Source organism: Schistocerca americana, chromosome 1 (genome assembly GCF_021461395.2).
Source record: "Schistocerca americana isolate TAMUIC-IGC-003095 chromosome 1, iqSchAmer2.1, whole genome shotgun sequence".
Classification (NCBI taxonomy): domain Eukaryota; kingdom Metazoa; phylum Arthropoda; class Insecta; order Orthoptera; family Acrididae; genus Schistocerca; species Schistocerca americana.
The window spans coordinates 1,090,720,341-1,090,743,787 of NC_060119.1; the positions used below are offsets into that span (position 1 = coordinate 1,090,720,341).

Sequence of the window (23,447 nt, forward strand, 5' to 3'; positions counted from 1 at the left end):
CTGCATCAAACCAGTCTTCGAACTGAAAACAGCCATTCCGTTCAGGCTTCCAGTCTGCAGTCAGCCAACGTACCCTACGCCCTTGTCGCTCCTCCTTTAAAAGTCGCAGAAAAGCTCTTCCTGTCATAAAAGTACACGACACATCCCCGTCGGCCAAATCGGCCGGGTCATCCCCAAGACCCTCAAAGTCGCAGCTCCCCGCTAGCTCGCACTTGCCTTCCCGGAAGGCACACCCGACGTCGGCAGCGATGGCTTTGTCGACGGGGAGACACGATGTCTCCCTAGGGAGGCCCACTGACCAGCTCGGCGACGGTCGTAAACTTTTACCTCGCACAAGTCCGACATCGCTTTCGATTCACTTCTCGACCTCTTCCCCTATAGAAACACTTCAGATCCACTTAAGATTGTACTTTGGAAATATAATTCACTAAAATGAAATGAGTACTAAGCAACACTGTTTTCAGGAAAAATATTTATGCAAAGTATACACTGCATTGAAACCCCAACAATTACAGAGGAATATCACTGCTGGATATAACGTACAAGATTCTTTCTAAAGTCCTTTTGAACAGGGCAGAGCCGCAATTGGATCCGCAAATCGGGGAATACCACGGAGGTTTTAGAAAGGGTAGATCATGTTCGGAACAAATACTAAACCTCAAAAACATCATGGCTTACCAAAAATCAAGGGCAAAGACATACGTAATCTCCTTCATTGATTTCAAAAAAGCATATGATTCGATTGATAGAGAATCTCTGTTATCAGTCCTGGAAGAAATGGGTTTGGATAAGAAAACAACTAATATTATAAAAGCGACCCTTACAAATACATTTTCGAAAGTTAAATTTATGGGCGAACTATCGGAACCCTTTGAAATAAAAACGGGAGTGCGACAGGGTGATGGGCTCTCACCGTTGCTATTCAATTGTGCTCTTGAGAAAGTAGTCAGAGAATGGAACACAAATATTAAGAGTGGTATAAGACTGGGTTGCAAAAAGAAGAACCTTAAAGTAAATTGCATTGCTTTTGCAGATGATATGGCCCTGTTTGCTGAAACAATGGACGAAGCACCGGAGCAAATCCTTGAACTAAAGAAACAAGCAGCTAAAATTGGTCTTCACATCTCCTCTGAAAAAACTAAGATATTGACAAACATCAAGCACTCATGTAAATACCTCAAAGTTCAAGAACAGAAGAGTGAAATAGTAAAAGAATTCAAATATCTCGGAGAATGGATTACTTGGAATGCTGGGGAAAGCAAAGCAATGGAATCCAGAAAAAATAAACTTGAATTGGCCTTCCAACTAACAAAAAATACATACAACAAAAAATCCCTTTCATGGGGGTCCAAAATTACACATTACAAGACAGTGATTAAGCCAGAAGCACTGTATGCAGCAGAAACACTTAACATGAATTTCAAAGGCCAAATGGAGAAACTTGAGATAAAGGAAAGAAAAATTTTAAGAAAAATCATTGGGCCAAAATTTCAAGACAATAAGATTATATACATTAAAAATGAAACTCTCTACAAGAAAATTGAAAAACTTTCAGATTCTATGCGAAAAAGGAGAATAAATTTTTATGGTCATCTTCTCAGAATGAATTCCAACAGATTAACTAAACAAATCTTTGACTTCTTCCGCAACCGAAAAACGAAGCCCAACTGGTTTAAAGAAACTGAGAAAGACCTAGTGAAATTAAATATTTCAGAAAATTCACTTATTGATCGAACTGGTAAATTAATTACTAAAGATGAAAACATAAGGTTCCAAGACAAATCCACACAAAAGTCCAAATCCTTCATCTCGGAAGAAGAGAGGAGAAGAAGATCAGAAAGAATGAAGAAATACTGGGCCCTAAGAAAAGTACAACGCACAAAGAAATGATTGATCCAGCGTACCCCAAAGAGGGTGAAACGAAAGAAGAGACACTGCATTGATTGTACGACGGTAGTTTGAAAAGATCTCGGTATCACCACTAGAGGTCAGCGCTAGCGTAACGAGTTGTTCAGGTGATGTTCATAGGATTTTTGCGTGCCACGTCAGTGCTCTTGGAAGAGAGCTGTGGCGGTGACGTGGCTCTGTTGTTGTTCCCGCGTAGCGATTTACGAAGATGGCAAAAATCGAGATTCGAGCGGAGATTAAGTACTTCGTAAAGAAAGGTATGAAAGCAAAGGACATTCATGCCGATTTCCAGAATACACTGGGGGACTCTGCTCCTTCATATTCAACCGTTTCCAAGTGGACAATTGAATTTAAATTTCGCCGGGGGAGGTTAGATGATGATCCGCGCAGTGGTCGGCCGATATGTGTCACTACGCATGAAATCATTGCAAAAGTGCACAAAATGGTCATGGAGGTTCGCCAATTGCAAGTGCGTGAAATTGCTCACGCTTGCCAGATGTCATCTGAAAGGGTACATCACATTTTAACTGAAGAATTAGAAATGAAAAAATTGCCTGCGAGATGGGTGCCGTGACTCTTTACGCTGGATCAAAAACGCATGAGAATGGACATATTGGAACAATGTCTGGCCCGTTTTAGGAAAAACGAACAAGATTTTTTGATCCGGTTTGTGACCACAGATGAAACTTGGGTGCACTACTCTACCCCACAGACAGAACAACAGTCAAAGCAGTGGAAACATGCTGATTCTCCGCCACCAAAGAAAGTAAAGACAATTTCTTCGGCGGGAAAGGTCACGGCAGCAGTGTTCTGGGATGTAAAGGGGATTCTGTTTTCAGATTCATCTCCCCACTGGGCAAACTACTATGCTAACCTCCGGGACAAATTCCAACAAAAGATACGCGAAAAAAGGCCAGGTTTAGGAAGGAAGAAAATCATCTTCCATCAAGACAATACAAGGCAGCACACAAGTGCCGTCGCCATGGCAAAATTACACGAACTAAGGTGTGAACTGTTGCCACGCCCTCCTTATTCAGCTGATATGGCTCTGTCAGACTTCCAAAACTGAAAATTTTTCTTGGTGGCGAAGATTCACTTCAAACGAAGAATTGATAGCCGGGGTGACAACTATTTTGCAGGCCTGGAGGAAACTCATTTTCGAGGTGGGATCAAGGCACTGGAACATCGTTGGATCAAGTGCATTAATCTCCAAGGAGACTACATTGAAAAATAAAAAAGGTTTCAGCGATGTAAGTGCTTTTTTCTATTCCATTTCGAGAACTTTTCAAACCACACTCGTACATTACGAGTAAAAACTGTTTGCTGGACTGGGCTTGAAACTAGATCCCTGAGTTTCACGGAGAGTGAAGCGTAGAATTCAGTCGGTGCCTTAGTGCTTGGATGGTATATGAAAGAAAAGGGTTCGAGCTAGGATCCCGGGCCGATATCGATTTTTAGCTTGTCACATACAATCATGACTGTTTATGTATGAATAAACTCCCTTCATTTAAATGTCGGTGGCTAAGTGGTTGAGTGTCAGACTAGAAATTCCACAGGTCCAGTGTCTAAGCCTCAGCCCCACTACGATTTTTTATGTGACCAACGCTTTCTTCCTCTCTAGCAGAAATTTGTTGACACGAAAGTGCCAGATTATACCGACGTTGAACTCTAGCCTTACCCCTGACTTGGTAAGTCAGGTCCCAAGACGGAGGCTCTAATGGCTCTGACCACTATGCGACTTAACTTCTGAGGTCATCAGTCGCCAAGAACTAATTAAACCTAACTAACCGAAGGACATTACACACATCCATGCCCGAGGCAGGATTCGAACCTGCGACCGTAGCGGTCGCTCGGCTCCAGACTGTAGCGCCTAGAACCGCACGGCCACTCCGGCCGGCCCCAAGACGGAGGAAGTGGAAGGAATATCACCTCTGAATACCACCTTATCTAACAAAGCACTGTGGTGTTATAACTAATCTTCAACTGACGACAGCTTCACACTTTTCCTTTAACTGTAACTAATAAAAATAAATTGGATCGTAGGAAAAAATCATATTTCAGCTTCCCATCGTCGACGGGTGGTTAAGTAGGAAACATAAATTGTCTGAGGCTGAAAATAAACGGTCTTCATTTTATTATATCGTAGTTGATATCCAGGCTTTATCTTCATCATTAGATATACCTGTCGTAAACAGGGTGGCTAGAAGCAGTCTGAAAAGCTTCTAATGGTGTCGCAGGTGAGGTTGCACTGAGAAATAATTGTTAAGAAAAACATTCGATGCGTTGCGCCGTTTCCAAGTTATTTAGCATTGTAGTGAGCCAATCAGATCGTTGCGTACAAACGCTCAAGCGACGTGCCACAGTTGGTGTCGCCAAATGTGTTCCTTCTTTGGTTTCTCCAAACAGAACAAACGTAGCTTTTGCTGACCTACATTAAATTTATTACGTCCAAAAAAGCACCTTTTAACTGGTTATGAACATTTGAAAATTGGTAACTCACGGACCCACAGATGTCTGTGCATTACCGTATTTTAGCGCTTGCAAGTGCTTGAATTTGCTTGCACAAGAACCTGATTGGCTAACTTCAATGCTAAGTAGCTCGGAAACATGCCAACGTACCTTTTTTTTCTCTTTTTTTTTTGATTTTACAAACATTTCTCAGCACAACCTCCCCTGCAAACGTTTACAAGATTTGCAGACTGTTTCTGACCACCCTGTATACATCGAATCAGTATGTGGTATGTTCATGTTAGGACCATGTACTACTGACATCAATTATCCTTCAATTAATCTGCAATCAGCCGTGGGTTGCGCCACTTTGTGAGTGGTGCTTTAGGCCCCTAGTTTGACAGTGCACGTTATTGAATGATAATACACTGACGGAAAAAATAAATCGCACCTCCAAGATGGTGTTGCGCAACATAAACGGAAGTTGGGAGGCTATTTGCACATCTGAAAGATGACTTCCCCTCAAATTTCGCACCAGGTGCATAAGCTAGAGCTAGTAGCGCCATCATGAGGGAGCAAATCAGGTTTGCTTTACATACAGGCTGTAACGGTCGTGAGCGTTAGTTACCTTTGAGTTTGGACGTGGTGAGTTGACGTAAGTCTAGAAAGCCTTCAAGGCGACAAAGACATCAATATCAACATTTCACTGAGTTTGAACGAGATCGTGTAACAGGGTTAGGAGAAGCGTGATGTTCCTTCTGTGATACTGCAATAAAGGCTTGGTAGGAATGTAGCCACTGTACATGGTTGCTGGCAGCGGTAGTCACAGGAACATACTGCCGTAAGAAGACCAGTGACACAACGAACTGTTACAAGTCGGTTACGTCAAGGAGAGCTCCGAGCCAGACGCCCTGTATTGTGCATTCAAATGGCCTCAAACCACTACCATTTACGACTTCAGTGGTGTCATGCGAGAGCTCACTGGAGGACAGGGTGGAGGTCTGTTGTGTTTTCTCTTGAAGGCTTCTTCTGCCTCGGTGCCAGTGATGACCGAGTGTTGGTTACAAGGGCTCCAGCTGAGGGCCCGCAATAAACCTTTCTGCGATAATCACACTGTACTTACACCTGGAATTATGGTCTGGGCGCACCATGAAGCATATTCGTACGCACTCTGGTGATTCGGCCTGTTTTGCTGCCATTCATGAACAGCTTTCCAGGGGGTGTTTTCCAACAGGATAACGCTCGCCCGCGTGCCTCTATTGTAACCCAACATGCTCTACAGGGTATCGACATGTTGCCTTGGCCTGCTCATTCATCAGACCTGACTCCAGTCGAGCACGTATTGGACATCATCGGACAACTCCGGTGCCATCCACAGACACCATCAACCGTCTCTGTATTGATCGACCAAATGCAATAGGCATGAAATTCCATCCCACAAACTGACATCTGGCACCTGTACAGCACAATGCATTTACGTTTGCATGCTTGCATTTTACATTCTGGCCGCTACACCGGTTATTAATATTCCAACATTTCTCATTTGCAATGGCTTATACTGCGCATTTATTAACCTGTGATCTTGCAATGTTGATCACTTAAATACGTTATCTATACAAATGTATTCCCGAAATATCATTATCAAGATTTTTATTTTTGATGTAGTGATTTCTTTCTGTCAGTGTACTTGGTAGTAAGAGATTATTCTAACATGAACATACTGCACATAGAGTGCACACATGTGAATCAGGTAATCTGATGATGAGATTAGAAGCCTCAGAATCTATCAAGGTATAATAAAATTAAGACCGTTTAATACCTAACTGCTTTTCCTACTTACCAAAAAATCCACTCCGCAATCCACAGTACGATGCGTGGCGGAGGGTACCTTGAGTACCTCTATCGGTTCTTCCTTCTGTTCCAGTCTCGTATTGTTCGCGATTACTGAATGATCCTGTAACGAAGCGCGCTGCTCTCCGTTGGATCTTCTCTATCTCTTCTGTCAACCCTATCTGGTACGGATCCCACACAAGTGAGCAGTATTCAAGCAGTGGGCGAACAAGTATACTCTAAGCTAATTCCTTTGTTTTCGGACTGCATTTCCTTAGGATTCTTCCAATGAATCTCAGTCTGACATCTGCTATACCGACGATTACTTTTATATGGTCATTCCATTTTAAATCACTCCTAATGCGTACTCCCAGATAATTTATGGAATTAACTGCTTCCAGTTGCTGACCTGCTATATTGTAGCTAAATGATAAAGGATCTTTCTTTCCTTGTATTCGCAGCACATTACACTTGTCTACATTGAGATTAAATTGCCATTCCCTGCACCATGCGTCAATTCGTTGCAGATCTTCCTGCATTCAGCACTACTTTCCATTGTTACAACCTCTCGATATACTACAGCATCATCCGCAAAAAGCTTCAGTGAACTTACGATGTTATCCACAAGCTCATTTATACATATTGTGAATAGGAATGCTCCTGCAACACTCCCCTGCGGCACACCTGAAATCACTTCGGAAGACTTCTCTCCATTGAAAATGACATGCTGCGTTCTGCTATCTAGGAAGTCTTCAATCCAATCACACAATTGGTCTGGTAGTCCATATGCTCTTACTTTGTTCATTAAACGACTGTGGGGAACTGTATCAAACGTCTTGCGGAAGTCAAAAAACACGGCATCTACCTGGGAATCCGTGTCCATGGCCCTCTGAGTCTCGTGGACGAATAGCGCGAGCTGGGTTTCATACGATCGTCTTTTTCGAAACCCATGCTGATTCCTACAGAGTAGGTTTCTAGTCTCCAGAAAAGTCATTACACTCCAACATAATACGTGTTCTAAAATTCTACAACTGATCGACGTTAGAGATATAGGTCTATAGTTCTGCACATCTGTTCGACGTCCCTTCTTGAAAACGGGGATGACCTGTGCCCTTTTCCAATCCTTTAGAACGCTACGCTCTTCTAGAGACCTACAGTACACCGCTGCAAGAAGGGGGGCAAGTTCCTTCGCGTACTCTGTGTAAAATCGAACTGGTATCCCATCAGGTACAGCGGCCTTTCCTCTTTTGAGCGATTTTAATTGTTTCTCTATCCCCCCTGTCGTCTATTTCGATATCTACCGTTTTGTCATCCGTGTGACAATCTAGAGAAGGAACTGCAGTGCAGTCTTCCTCTGTGAAACAGCTTTGGAAAAAGACATTTAGTATTTCGGCCTTTATTCTGTCATCCTCTGTTTCAGTATCACTTTCGTCACAAAGTGTCTGGACATTTTGTTTTGATCCACCTACCGCTTTGACATAAGACCAAAATTTCTTAGGATTTTCTGCCAAGTCAGTACATAGAAGTTTACTTCCGAATTCGTTGAACGCCTCTCGCATAGCCCTCCTCACACTACATTTCGCTCCGTGTAATATGTGTTTGTCTGTCCTTGCGTGAAATGTACGTTGGCGGCAGTAGAATTTCTGCAGTCGGCCTCAAATGCCGGCTCTCTAAATTATCTCAATGGTGCTCCTCGAAAAGAACGTCGCCTTCTCTCCAGGGATTCCCATTTGAATTCCCGAAGCAACTCCTTAATAGCTGCGTGTTATTCAAAGTTAACAATAACAAATCTCGCAGCCCGCCTCTGAATTGTCTCGATCTCTTCCTTCAATCCGACCTGGTGCTGATCCAAACATACTAACAGTACTCAACAACGAGTCACACTAGTGTCCTACATACAGTCTCCTCTACAGATGGATCACACTTTCCTAAAATTCTGCCACTAAACCGAAAACAACCATTCGCCTACCCTACTGCACTCCTTACATGTTCGTTCCATTTCATATTGCTGTGCAACGTTACGCCTAGATGTGACGGTGTCCAGCAGCACACTACTAATACTGACTCGAACATTTATGGGTTTGTTTTTCCTACTGATACGCTTTAACTTACAATTTTCTATATTTCATGAGACGTCAGACTTGTTTACATAACCAGTTCGTCTTGAATGGTTTCCATAATTTTTTTCGGATCATTCAAATCGAATCCCTTGATTGTTCCAACTGATAGACAAGGCATGGAAAACCTGATTCACATACATCCGCCGGCCGAAGTGGCCGAGCGGTTCTAGGCGCTTCAGCCCGGAACCGCACGACCGCTACGGTCGCAGGTTCGAATCCTGCTTCGGGCATGGATGTAGGTGATGTCCTTAGGTTAGTTAGTTTTAAGTAGTTCTAAGTTCTAGGGGACTGATGACCTCAGAAGTTAAGTCCCGTAGTGCTCAGAGCCAAGAACCGCATACATCCATTTCATAATTATTGAGCCTTGACTTTGAGCTCATAGTCTCGTCACACTGCATTACGAACATCTCTATGTTATACTTTTCCGGAATCGTGGAAATGTCTGCTTTTATTTAGTGTATGAAAATATAGTTGAAATTTAAGAGAAACCTTCCTTTTTCTAGCTTTTTCGGCGAGTGTCAACTATAAGAACGCATAAAAATCAAACCATAATTACGAGAAAAAATTTCTTCGCAAAGTTTAAAGATACAACCTTGTTCTATTTGCAGACCGATTTTCGTTATTTTCTGATTACTCGTTTCATCGCTACAACGTCAAACGCAAGGCGCTGCGATCGAGCGTACCGTTGTAGCTATTGCGACGCAGAAGGCAGTGGTGTCAAGCTTGAACTTTTGTTGGTTACATCATATGTCTTTGCTTATGAATACTCCTCGTGTTCATTAGTTAAACGTTTGTAAAGCAATTGTATTAGTGGCTGCAATACATGTAAGGCTGTGGTGGAGCTTAGTTGTCACACCAGCGCGCCGCCACTGTCGTAACGCGCCATAAACACGTGTTTATCATCGAACACCAGCAACTTCCTGGTTGCATTCCGGTACAGCATCGCCTTATCCAGGTTTTGTTGCGAGTAGTGGGTAATAATACGGGAAATTTCAAATAAATGCTCCATATGCAGGCAACTCACAATGAATGAACATTTGTATAGTTCATTTCAACAGACGATTAGCTCGAATAAATTTTGCAGTAACGAATGACGACTGAAATAAAACCTACCTTAATCGCTTCCGCCGCTGGCTGAGGTCTCGCTGCTATTACTGCAGTCGTCAACTTCGATTCAGCAACGTTTCTACTGCTATGTCAAGACAGCGGGTGTGCATAACTATTTTCAAGTTTGTATACATGACTCACTGAATTTTTAAGACGCTTTGTGGAACACTTTCCAGAGCGGGGTGACACAACTGTAGATTATTATTTATTTTAAAATTCCAGTTCTCTTTTGCTCCCTTGGTCTTGAAAAATTCCCAAATAACCTCAATGGCATTCAATTCGCCGCGCTACAGGCAACCACGGAAGTTTAATTTCCTTGTCCTGATGTAAGTATAATCAAACTGAGCTGCAAAATAATTTTACAAGGTATCTGTATTGCGCAAAAAGTGGCAATTGACTCTACTCCAAACAATGAAAAGTGTGAAGTTATCCGCATCAAAAATGAAAGGAACCCGCTGAATTTCGGTTAGTGCGGTATTATACTATTATATTTCTTTGACAAAGAAATATGATCAAATAGTCGTCAAATTTATTTGACAAAGATTTTGGCGTGGCGTCATATTTTTCGTCAAAGTTCAAGATGGCGGACAACAACACAGTACATATACGCTCCAGTCGATTGTACCACTATTGCATTGTGTGTGCATTTGGAAGAGAACCGGCGGTAAAAAGAAAGGAAATATACTTGGATAAACCGTTGGCTTTACATCGAAACATTAAAATCACTCAGCAAAATTTGTTATGAGAGCTGCAAATAGAGGACGTCAAATCTTATATAAATGACTTACAAATGGAAGAAAATGCTTTTCAGTATTTGCTCAGTAAAGTGGCTCCTCGTATTAAAAAGCAGAACGCTCACTTGAGTATGCTGTATGTGCAGAAGACAGGCTCACCATAACACTGCAATTTCTTGCTACTGGAGAGAGCTAGTGTCGCTAACTATATAGCACTCGAATATCACAGAGCACATTAACCAAAATAATTCCAGAAACATGTGAAGTGATATATAAAGGACTGAAGGAGGAATATTCGAAGAAAAATAAATGCTTAGTGCACTATATGGGCATTAAGGACTATTTTTATTTTTGAATAATTTAATTAATTGAATTAGTGTTCCAACAACTACAAAATTAATCAAAAGCATGCAACAAAATGGTTCAAATGGCTCAGAACACTATGGGACTTAACTTCTGAGGTCATCAGTCCCCTAGAACTTAGAACTACTTAAAACTAACTAACCTAAGGACATCACACCCATCCATGCCCGAGGCAGGATTCGAACCTGCGACCGCAGCGGTCGCGCGGTTCCAGACTGTAGCGCCTAGAACCGCTCGGCCACTCCGACCGGGAGAATGCAACAGATGCAGTACTTTTTAACGTTTGACATCCAGAGTTCAAAAATAGACAAACTAGGACGAAGAACTAAGAAGCTTCCTCTATTCCGGCTTGCTGAAAAGCTGCCTAGACGTTTCCAGATGTAAAGGTGGAGGGCTGTAGCTGTAATTGTGGATTTGAAGTCGCCCGCAACATATCCTACCGGCCCATCAGCGCACAATTAATAGAATGCATTGTACCCCTTGCTCACTCCCCCACCCCTGTCGAAGCAAGGGTGTTATACAAAGAGTCGAAGGAGCACACCACCCAAACTTTGCAGCCATGTTTGCAAACACATTACAGACGTAAAATAGCTGTAGCTATGCCAGCGCTCTAAACGATTACATTTCACAGTGCAGCGAACAGAAGACGAACGACTTTTATGATCAGATCTACGGCGAGGTTCTAGATTTGATCATATTTCTTTGACGAAAGGCGAGATTCAATAAAGTTCCCCCATTACACTATCAAATTTCTTTGACATAACAGCTTTGACAAAGAAACATGATAGTGTAATACCGGCCTTACACGATAAATCACACAAATTTAAAGGCTCATCTAAATATTTAGGCATTACAATTACGAACAACTTAAGTTGGAACGATCACGCAGATTATGTTATGGAGAAATCAAACAAAACACCGCGATTTATTTACAGATAACTTAAAAATGTAACAGGTCCACTAAAGAGTCTGCTTACACAATGCTTGCCCGCCCTCTTATGAAGTATTTGCGCTGTGGGATCCGCATCTGATGCTACCGAAGCTCAACATGTGTGAGCAGCCCATAGTGGCTTGCCTTCTATGTTTTTCCTCCGATTGTTGCCAGCATCATATTTACAGTACCAGGGAAGCAGGTTGCTAGCCTTACTTGTCCAGGATTTGGTAGTCTTTGCCGTCTGAGCACAAAGGTGACCACAACTCAGTTCTATCCGAGATGCCCAGCCTTATTCCGAAGTAACTGGTATCCCGACTGTCAGGACAACTTACCTGGCCACTCCTACGTTGCCCGTGGTTCATGAAGTAGGACATGACATCAGGAACCCACACCATGAACCATGCCTTCCATGTTTTATATTTTAAAATTTTGTGACTAAAGCTTTATCGCTTGATATTTATTTTATACGTGACATGCCAGTTTGAGTGCTTTACTTCTGATGAAGGCACTCTTAGTAGTTGCCGAAACCTAGGTCAAAGGACTTCATTTTTGCGACCGAGGGCAGTTATTGCTTTAATTTTACTTTGTAAGCGGTCGCTGACAACGCAGCCAAATTCAAAACTTTAAGCGTAAGAAGAGTCCTAAGCCTGAAAATACGGATATGACATTTGTTGCAAAAAGTCACATTCACTACTACGACTTAAATTTTTGTATTACGTTTTACTGAAAAACTTACAACAATTACGGAATCTAGAATAAGATATCACTAAGAAGAAATTTTTTTCAAAATTTTAAAATATAAAATACATGAGTAGATTACAACATTTGCAAAAGATGGACACAAAATACCTCTCTTACCCCCTGCCTAGTGTGCGAGAGTTATGTTTTTCTCGTTAGGTTACATTTTTGCCAGAAATTTTTTCACTCAGACTCAGCCGCATTCTCATTTTGTAAGGGATAATAAGTCCGCCGTTCGTCGTCTCGCGGTAGCGTTCTCGCTTCCCGAGCACGGCCGAGTTCGATTCCCGGCGGGGTCAGGGATTTTTCCTGCCTCGACATGACTGGGTGTTGTGTCGTCTTAATCACCATCATTCATCCCCATTACGGTCGGAGGAAGGCAATGGCAAACCACCTCCACTAGGACCTTGCCTAGTAAGGCGCCGCGGGTCTCCCGCCTCGTTCCCCTACGCTCTGTATGGGACTTCATCATCATCATCATCATCAAGGGATAATAAACTGTAAACTGTTTATAGAAATGCTTCATTTATAGTTGTTGGTGTACTTGAGTGTTGCAGTCAGTCCATTGTTGTTCGCAGAGCATAGCACAAATAGCATACGGCCTTGGCCGTATTTGTTGTGGCCATCCCTACCTGCAGGTCGCGAAGCGGGGAAAAAGCCCTTGTGACGTCACGTGCGCGTTAGCCACTTGCTTTGCGGCTAGCGATCTCCCCCTCGCGTGACTCGGCGCCTCAAGGAAACACGCGCGCCAAGTACCCGCAAAGTGCGCCTGCAGCTCTGTGCGGACGGCTGCGGTCAAGTTCGGTAATGGTGCTTAGGCTCGTGCTCGCGCTGCTTCTGTCGTCTAAGCTTTCTGATCGACTTTTCACGAGTGACACACATTCCACCGCAGTCGTGAAACGTCCGTAGTTTAGTGCAGAGAAGAGAACCAAAATTCATCGGTGTCGTATACAAGAGCCGCACTAGCGATCGCCGAGTTACGCAATGGCCAGCTCAAGGTAAGTCGAGCTCTATCGTTTGAGCAATAATGACTAATATTCCGCCAGTGCTTCGATGATACATATCTTACAACTGGGACTTCAGCAGTAAAAAGTGGAAATCGATTACTTCACAAAGAAACTTCAGTTGCACCGTCCGTCAATTTCTACATTAAAATGTACGGACGTACTTCATAACGATTTGTTTTAATCGGTTTATTTTATATTTTAAGAAGCTTTACGAAAACTGAAGACTGTGGAAAAAGCTACTTAAGATATCAATATCGTAAATACATTAGTGTGTACAGTGGTGAAACGCAGTCCCACTTGAAGGAAGAAGTCAGTAGAACGAAAAATTGCGAAGTTTAGAATTACATCTCAAGTGGTGTATGCTCATAAGGATAAGCTACCTTTGTATCTTTAACTACCCGGCAAAGCTGTTTACCATTGGTAGTGTGCATTTTTTTATGGGCAGTTCTAACACAACGTACATTCTGTCGGCGCCACTGTGATTACCATCAGTAATAATTAGTCCCCCATTTATTTGTTTTCAAGATGGACAGATGAAGATTTATGGTAAAAGTTTTGAAATGAAAATTGAAAATTCTGTGAAGAAAACGGAAAGGTTGTGTTTTAATTGTAGCTAGCGTTATATACCCACTGTACTAAGAAATCTAAGCGAGAAAGTTTTGGAAATGAATTTAGTGTTTAATCATGATTACAGGACAAGTACGAAAGATTTGCATGTCAAGATTTCCTGCCGAAAGCAAATGAAAGTTACAAAGAGCTATTAAACTGCAAATGTTCTACATAGTTTTTATCCATGGGATCATGAAGCAAATATAGCATTTCTAAATAAATCTGTTCCTATAGAGACATGAATGCCGTTAGAAAGCATATAGGAAATGAGGCTTGCAATACAAATTTGCATGAAAGTGTGAGAAATGTGCTAAACGCCAAGAATACCACCAAAGCTTTCACCACCGTTCTCACGTAAACATCACATGACAGACCAGAAATCATGAAGTGTTGACAGCCTTCACCATATCATTTACATTTATTGCCTTTTCCTCGAGAAAAATTACCCTGAAAACTCTTACCAAAGTCGCGTCACAAAACTGCTCTTATGCCTGGCTGAGCAAAAGAGGAAACACTTCTTTAAAATTCTGCAGAACATAGTCTTTCCCTTCTTGTTAATATTTCCGTTTTTCAAATAGTTGCTTACGTGATTGAATATTATTCTGCAATGGGTGCGCGTTTTGATACTTCGACAGATTGAAGATGTGTACCTGATCGGAATTTGAATCTTTCCCTTGCAAGGTTCCGCGCTCGAGTCCTTGTCCAGTTTATCGTTTCAATAATCTCTCTAAAACGCATGATTTTTCGCATTGTTTGCTGTGATCGAGTGTCGGCGGGCAAATATCTTTAATTCCATCAAGATGAGTGAAATACACTCGTAGATTGAACTGCATCCCATTACGGACGCAATAGCAGTAAATCCAGATTGAATAAAAGTGTATTTTAATACAGCGATAAGCAGATTAGCATTTCGCGATAAATCAACTGAGGGATTTAGCAGGAGTCGTTCGGCTGTCTTGCCAGGGGACTCCACTACATAAATTTTACAACTAGAATGTGCGTCAAGTATGACAACGCGAGTTAAATATGCTTAGCTACAGATCAGTCTGATATCACAATCTTTATTTTACATTCACATTTGTTGGCCTGGTCAGCTCTCAACCAAATTATCGCAACCTAACCTAGACCTCGGGCGACGTTATAGATTAATATTTTACCACAGGCAAGATTTCAGAATGGGCCACAATTATTATAACTAGCCCAAAAAATACGTATAACGTAATTAAAAGGCCCCTTAACTGTTGTGATGCATATTTTGTACATACATGAACTAATGAACTACGAGGGGGGGGGGGCAATCATGCTAGGGAGACCACAAAGAAGGCCACTGTCACCTGGGTGAAACGGTTTCACCAGTAATGGTTTTTACAATGTTGCGCGGTACCATACCCAGAAATCTTTTGTCAGCTGGCTCTGGTCGCAGCAGCCTACGAAAATAAGTCAGATGGCTGAGGGCTCAAAAAAGCAGTCATTACTACTGCTACAGACAAATTGCTGGGCCTGTCATTGCCCTTCGGCCGTTCGTAGATATTTATTTACTAGAAATGTTGCTCCCTGACTGTGTCAACTCTTAATTTCCTTGAACAGAAATGCCTGAAAATTTGTTTTGGGGTTCAACAGATTCGACCAAAGTAGTGGGATAGAGCGCAGTCAGCCAATGCCAAGAGTCCTCTGGCCATAGCAACCATCTGCGGCTGCCGAAACTTCACCCGCATCGCGACACTTGGAGCTTGAACTGTGCTTCAGCTTGGGGAACTAGCAGTCCTGATAGATAGTTCATTGTGCACAGAGTTTTTCATTTGCGACAACTGAAAGAGCTAAAATGTTATTTGTTGGTACTATTGTTTGTTGTATTTTATGTGATACTAAATGAAACGTGAATGCTGGGTTCGGCTCTAGGATTTGATGGGAAGGGGGGGGGGGAGGCCGGGGACATTTAAATGTAATAACTTGACAGTATCCCCACTTTTAACGTACCAGAGGTGAATACAACAATAATAATCTAATAATAAAACTTTCTAAATAAAAACATTGAGCAGTGTTTATCGATGCTACATTGCGGGCTACTATTCACCATTCTCTCCAGCCATCATCATGGAGTTTTAATGGACTGATGGTGACCGTACCATGATCGAAACCGACCACCTGTTTAATGAATTTTAAAAACTTTCGTGCTATCCTAGAGTTTATTTATTTACAAACTTTTATTCTAATCTTTCGATCGCTGTTTCGCAAGAACGGGAATACGGAAGTTTCCGATTCCACCCGTCTGCTTTGGCCCATGACGTCATCAATATGGTGGAAATGACTATTCTAAGCGTCTCCAATATGGCGCCTATGATATCACTACGTACACATGGCAATAAACATGAAAATACTTATAGATAAGACAATAACATCTCCCTCCAAATATACAGTCAAACTAACGGAACAACCGCGGGAAATTCGGGGTTTTAGGGAGGGGAAAAGCTAAATATAACAGTAAAAAACACACCACGATCCCAAAATACACAAGATGACGAACAAAAAAAATCACAAAATCTACGCGAATCGGACACTTCCCTTGACCTATATAGGTCAACGGCAGCTGACGATACCAAAACACCAACGCCTAAAGCAAAAACTAAGGAAATTGGAATCAGACATTTTCCTTGACCACAACTGACGGTACCAAAACACCTATATCTACATGTAAAAATACGAAAATTGGAATCGGTCATTTCAGTTCACCTATATAGGTCAACTATAATTAATGATACGAAAAAAACCAACACCTACAACTACGAAAAAGAAAACTAAAACCACAACACCTCAAAAATTAAAAACTCAAACACCCCTACGTAAATTAAAACGCATTCAGTACACAATAAATGCACAAAACATTACAACTCGAGAAAAATAGACCCTAAAAAACAAATTACTTACCACCAACAAATTTCGGCCGGCCATCACACACACACACACACACACACACACACACACACACACACACACACACACGTTTTCTATGACAAAGTCGTTTAAATGTGGCACAGAAGTAATCACTGAGCTGTAGCATAGCTTGTCTGTTACCAGAAACCTTTTATGGCTTTCATATTCATTGCCTTTGCCAACTCCCAACCAAATTGACACGTGCCGCCAGATTAAAACTGTCTGCCGGACCGAGACTTGAACTCGGGACCCTTTTGCCTCTCGCGGGCGTGCTCTATCGACTGATCTACCCAAGCACGACTCACTACCCGCCCTCACAGTTCTACTTCGTCAGTACCTCGTCTCCTGCCTTCAGAAAAGACATCACAGAAGCTCTCCTGCGAAGGTAGGAGTCGTGCTTGCGTAGGCCAGTCAATACAGCACTTGTGCCCGAAAGGCGAAAGGTCGCGAGTTCGGGTCTAGGTCCGTCACACAGTTTTAATCCGCAAGATAGTTTCGTATCAGCGCAATCTCCGCTGCAGAGAAAATTTCATTCTGAAACCAAATTGTTACTACTCAGTTTCCCATAGAATTTGGCTACGGTACAAAGCAGTCTGTCACTACAACCAAGATTTGTGGGGGGGTGGGGGGGTGGGGGGGGGGGGGGTCGGAAATCGAACACTACTGAAGATGCGCCATTATAAGCACAGGTCTAGTCTGTGGCTACAGGACAGCGCACTCCAGAAATAGTGATGTCAGCACCGCATCCGCAAGTTCCTTATCCGTATCCGCTGATATTAACGTCTTGTAAAGCAGTTTAATCCACCACAGCGCTGACAAAATCCTTGTGCGTACCCTGCATTTTTTTCGTCTGCTGAGTGCACATTCGACTTTGATATGATTTAAGGTTGGACTTACTTCAGCGACAATCATATCAAACTCTTTCATGTAACTAATACACAAGTGTGTGTTTCTTATTTACGTAGAATGCTATTTGATGAGAGAAAATTTCGTGCCCGACTTTACTCACAGTCCTCGTAGTTTAGATAACCATATTGTAATACAACGTGGAATGTCGTATTGCCTATACGTTCGGTAAATAAGTTGCTGTCATAATTACTAGAGAATATTTTGTGAATTTTTCTTTGTGGATCATTACCACTGCAATGAGACGTCAAATGAAGGCGCGAGACAAGTTGTCACATACTGTACATTGTTAACTGATAGTCCAGAGAAGATTTATCAGACGTAAATCAGTGGCTACTACACTGTCATCGTCTTACTCTTATCACGGCCATAAGCTGTGCCTGGAGTACTTTTAAATACACTTGACAAAAACGTTGATAGCTTCACAGATTTTACACAGAACATTATTTATGACGCATGTGACTAAGAAACGGGAATGAGATTATGAAAAGATAATGAAGCGAAAATTTAAAGAACGACTTGTCCTAGGAAAGGCTACTTATAATGTGGTTACTTTCCGGAATTGCGTAATTGAGCTCTACACTGCGAAACGGTAACTACTTTTAAGATGTAAGGTAAGGTAGGTGCTTACAGGGTGGAAATACGTAGGAAGCACGTTTAAAAGTGTGGAAAACCAGGGAGAATAAAATGTCGGTGTCTTCAAAATGCTTCAAATGGCTCTGAGCACTATGGGACTCAACTGCTGAGGTCATTAGTCCCCTAGAACTTAGAACTAGTTAAACCTAACTAACCTAAGGACATCACACACATCCATGCCCGAGGCAGGATTCGAACCTGCGACCGTAGCGGTCTCGCGGTTCCAGACTGCAGCGCCAGAACCGCGCGGCCACTTCGGCCGGCCCGGTGTCTTCAGCCCTGTCGATGTTATATAAACAACGCATATATTCTTCTCCAGGCCACTCCACAGTCAAACCTACGCAGGGCGGAACGGTCAATAGTAATAAGACAGGCACGATCATTCGAAGCAAAACAGTCTGGTACACATGCGGTTTAAAATGCACAATTAAAGTGCTACGAGCGGCTCTTCTTTAATGTTTCGCAGTATCGAAGATGCATTAGTGCTCATAGATCTTCAGGTATGCATTTTAGACTCAGTTTTCACTATAGGCCGATCAGAATTACTTGATAGTTATGTCTGTCACTTTACGCTACAGCGTTGCTACATCGGCTGTCACCGCTCGGTTATAGGCGACACACAAACACAGCGAGTCACTTCATGTTGTTGTTGTTGTTGTTGTTGTGGTCTTCAGTCCAGAGACTGGTTTGATGCAGCTCTCCATGCTCCTCTATCCTGTGCTAGCTTTAACTCCTCCCAGTACCTACAGCAACCTACATCCTTCTGAATCTGCTTAGTGTATTCATCTCTTCGTCTCCCTCTACGATTTTTACCATCCACACTGCCGTCCAATACTAAATTTGTGATCCCTTGATGCCTCAGAACATGTCCTACCAATCGATCCCTTCTTCTAGTCAAGTTGTGCCACAAATTTCCCTTCTCCCTAATTCTGTTAAACACCTCGTCATTAGTTATATGATCTATCCATATAATCTTCAGCATTCTTCTGTAGCATCACATTTCGAAAGTTTCTATTCTCTTCTTGTCCAAACTATTTATCGTCCACGTTTCACTTCCATACATGGCCACACTGCATCCTAATACTTTCAGAAACAGCTTCCTGACACTCAAATCTATAATCGATGTTAACAAATTTCTCTTCTTCAGAAACTCTTTCCTTGCCATTGCCAGTCTACATTTTACATCCTCTCTACTTCGATCATCATCAGTTATTTTGCTCCCAAGATAAGTCGTAGGGTCAGTATTCCAACATTTCTACGGAATCCAAACTGATCTTCCCCGAGGTCGGCTTCTACCAGTTTTTCCATTCGCCTCTAAAGAATTCGTGTTAGAATTTTACAGCCGTGGCTTATTAGACTGATGGTTCGGTAATTTTCACATCTGTCAACACCTGGATTCTTTGTGATTGGAATTACTATATTCTTCTTCAAGTCTGAGGGTATTTCGCCTGTCTCATACATCTTGCTCACCAGATGGTATAGTCTTGTCAGGGCTGGCTCTCCCAAAGCTGTCTGCTCCCGGGGCCTTCTTTCGGCTTAGGTCTTTCAGTGCTCTGTCAAACTCTTCACGCAGTATCATATCTCCCATTTCATGTACATCCTCTTCCATTCCCATAATATTGTCCTGAAGTACATCGCCCTTGTACAGACCCTCTACATACTCCTTCCACCTTTCTGCTTTCTCTTCTTTGCTTAGAACTGGGTTTCCATCTGAGCTCTTGATATTCATACAAGTGGTTCTCTCTCCTCCAAAGGTCTCCTTAGTTTTCCTGTAGGTAGTATCTATCTTCCCCTAGTGAGATATGCCTCTACATTCTTACATTTGTCCTCTAGCCATCCCTGCTTAGCACTTCCTGACGATCTCTGTTTTGAGACGTTTGTATTCCTTTTTACCTGCATTTTTATATTTTCACCTTTCAGCAATTAAATTCAATATATCTTCTGTTAGCCAAGGATTTTTCCCCCATTCCTGTTAATAGTTCCCTACTGCTCTCCCTGAAACTCCCTACAACCTCTAGTTCTGTCAGTTTATCCAGGTCCCATCTCCTTAAATTACCACCTTTTTGCAGTTTCTTCAGTTTTAATCTACAGTTCATAACAAATAGATTGTGGTCAGAGTCCACATCTGTCCCTGGAAATGTCTTACAATTTAAAACTTGGTTCCTAAATCTCTCTCTTACCATTATATAATATATCTGAAACCTTCCAGTATCTCCAGGCCTCTTCCATGTATATAACCTTCTTCTATTATTCTCAAAACCAAGTGTTAGCTATGTTTAAGTTATGCTCTGTGCAAAATTCTACCAGGCGGCTTCCTCTTTCATTTCTTACACCAATTTCATATTCACCTACTACATTTCGTTCTCGTCCTTTTCCTACTATGGAATTCCAGTCACCCATGACTATTAAATTTTCGTCTCCCTTCACTATCTGAATAATTTCATTTATCTCATCATACATTTCATCACTCCCTTCGTCATCTGCGGAGCTAGTTGGCATATAAACGTGTACTACTGTGTTAGGCGTGGGCTTCGTGTCTATCTTGGCCACAATAATGCGTTCACTATGCTGTTTGTAGTAGCTTACCCGCACTCCTATTTTTTATTCATTATTAAACCTACTCCTGCATTACCCCTATTTGATTTTGTATTTATAACCCTGTATTCACCTGACCATAAGTCTCTTTCCTCCTGCCACCGAACTTCACTATTTCCCACTGTATCTAACTTTAACATATCCATTTCCCTTTTCAAATTTTTTAACCTACCTGCCCGATTAAGAGATCTGACATTCCACGCTCCGATCCGTAGAACGTCAGTTTTCTTTCTCCTGATAACGACGTCCTCCTGAGTAGTCCCCGGTCGGAAATCCGAATGGGGCATTATTTTACCTCCAGAATATTTTACCCAAGAGGACGCCATCATCATTTAGCCGTGCAGTGAAGCTGCATGCCCTCGGGAAAGATTACGGCTGTAGCTTCCCCTTGCTTTCAGCCGTTCGCAGTACTAGCACAGAAACGCCGTTGTGGTTAGTGTTACAAGGCCAGATCAGTCAATCACCCAGACTTGCCGCTGCAAGTACTGAAAAGACTGCTGCCCCTTTTCAGGAACCACTTGTTTGTCTGGCCTCCCAACAGATACCCCTCCGTTGTGGTTACACCTACGATAAGGCTATCTGTATTGCTGAGGCACGCAAGCCTCCCCACCAACGCCAAGGTCCATGGTTCATGGGGGTGGGGGAGGGTCACTTCATAAAGGCTTTTTATGTCTAATGTGGTGCAATGTTGGAAGTAGCCGCTGCGATGTGTGTCGAAAATGCGATAAGCTCTGTCGACAGCTGATTTCAAGTGACCAATGACTGAACTGCGGCAGACGACGCGTTTTGTAGCCCTGAATTTAATTAAACTCATGACCTAAGCCAACACAACCTCGTGATGTGCAATATGTCGAGAAGACGGCGGTCAACAATCTGGACTAAAATGACGATCAAAGTTAACCGTTACGAGCAAAGTCAAGGCAGAAAAAACTCAATTTCAGCGCTAAAAGTAATTTCTCGCTATTATTGGTTACCTGAAACTTTCGTCACACTGAGCTACACGAGCTGCCGGGGTACCAACTGATGAGAAGTCCTCGCTGGCAATTGATACACAACTTCTGAACAGGCCTTGAAGGCCCAACAGTACTGTGGCTGCAGATTATGGATGACATAAGCAGATTCCAGACGAAAAAAGAATGTTGTGTAAAAAATAAGAACAGTATGATGATAGAATTAAAAGTAAAAAATTACATTTAAACTAGTTAAGTGAATAAAAATAATAATCCAAATATTTTGAATAGATTCAGAACTTCAAAAAATTGGTTTGTTTAACGAGATTCGAAGCTAAGACATGTAGCAAACAACGTTAATACACTAGCCATTGCGGAGCGGCACAACACTGCGAGAAGCGATTACATTTATGGTTGATAATGACAAACATCATGAAAATAATAGTTGCTACGCACCATATAGCAGAGATGCTGAGTGGCAAATAGGCACAACAGGGAGACTATCAAACAAGTAAGCTTTCCGCCAAAGAAGCCTTCATTAGAATCTGTCTCTCTCACCCCCCTCCACTCACCCCCCCCCCCCCCCCCCCCCCCCCCCCCCCCCCCCAACACACACACGCACGCGCGCCCCATTGAGTCTCCAGCTGCCGAGGCCGGACGGTGGTAACCCAGTCGCAATGGTAAACTGCAGCCTTCAAAAATTTGGCTTCATGCAATGCTGTACGAAGCTTAACTACTGTAAGCCATTTTCTATGATTATGTAACTGTGTACGTGACGCTCAAACGTGTGTTCTTCGGAAGTGTGCAGTAAGGTTTTGTTAACTCTTTGTGTGAGACGTGTTGCTTTCGATGCGGCTGTCATGCAAGATGAAATACGAAATAAAAGTGCCAGACAGTAATCTATGTAGCGTGAAATTTGAAGTGCACAACCTAGGTCACTATCAGGCACAGCCTATAAATTGTATCGAGCATCCCCGAAACGAGCTAACACTTGTTTTTGTAACAAGTGTACCTTGTTCTCCGTTGAATATCCGTATCAACACGCTCATACTGGTAGGTACCGATTCGAAATCTGTTCATAATTGTTTTTTTTTTTACTATTCTGCGAATGATCTTCCATCTACGTAATTATGTTTAGTACCCGCTCCTTGGACTGCGATTGTCATTTACTACGTTTAACTGGAGAGGGGATTTGTGGCTCCCTGTAGCCGGCCGTGCTGGCCGGACGGCTGCTGCGGTCGCAGGTTCGAATCCTGCCTCGGGCATGGACGTGTGTGATGTCCTTAGGTTAGTTAGGTTTAAGTAGTTCTAAGTTCTAGGGGACTGATGACCTCAGATGTTAAGTCCCCTAGTGCTCAGAGCTATTTGAATCATTTTTTTGGCTCCCTGTCCGACAGGAATGATTAACTACATGCCTCGGCACCTGTTTCAGTATCACTTTCACTTGTACGTATCGTCGTCATTGTACTCATGTACATTGTCCGCACAGTCGAGCGTGTACGACACCACACGTTCCATTGACTCATCTTACAAAAACGCTAATATCTCATCTGACTGTGTGGAATTCCATACAGGTTCCTTTCTGACAACTTCGGCAACGGTTGTAGATCTAATGCTCTGTTTGCTTTGTT

At 42.4% G+C, this 23,447-nt stretch overlaps 1 protein-coding gene across 2 annotated transcripts in view; it reads left to right on the forward strand.

The window, feature by feature from the left end:
- The first annotated feature begins 12,960 nt into the window (after nt 1-12,960).
- The window catches only part of LOC124617960, a 416,373-nt gene continuing 405,886 nt past the window's right edge, over nt 12,961-23,447 (forward strand). For both annotated transcript variants that reach the window (XM_047145308.1, XM_047145305.1), the window contains exon 1: nt 12,961-13,180. In XM_047145308.1, coding sequence (XP_047001264.1) covers nt 13,167-13,180 — 14 coding nt within the window. In that variant the 5' untranslated portion in view covers nt 12,961-13,166. The remainder of the gene's footprint in view (nt 13,181-23,447) is intronic.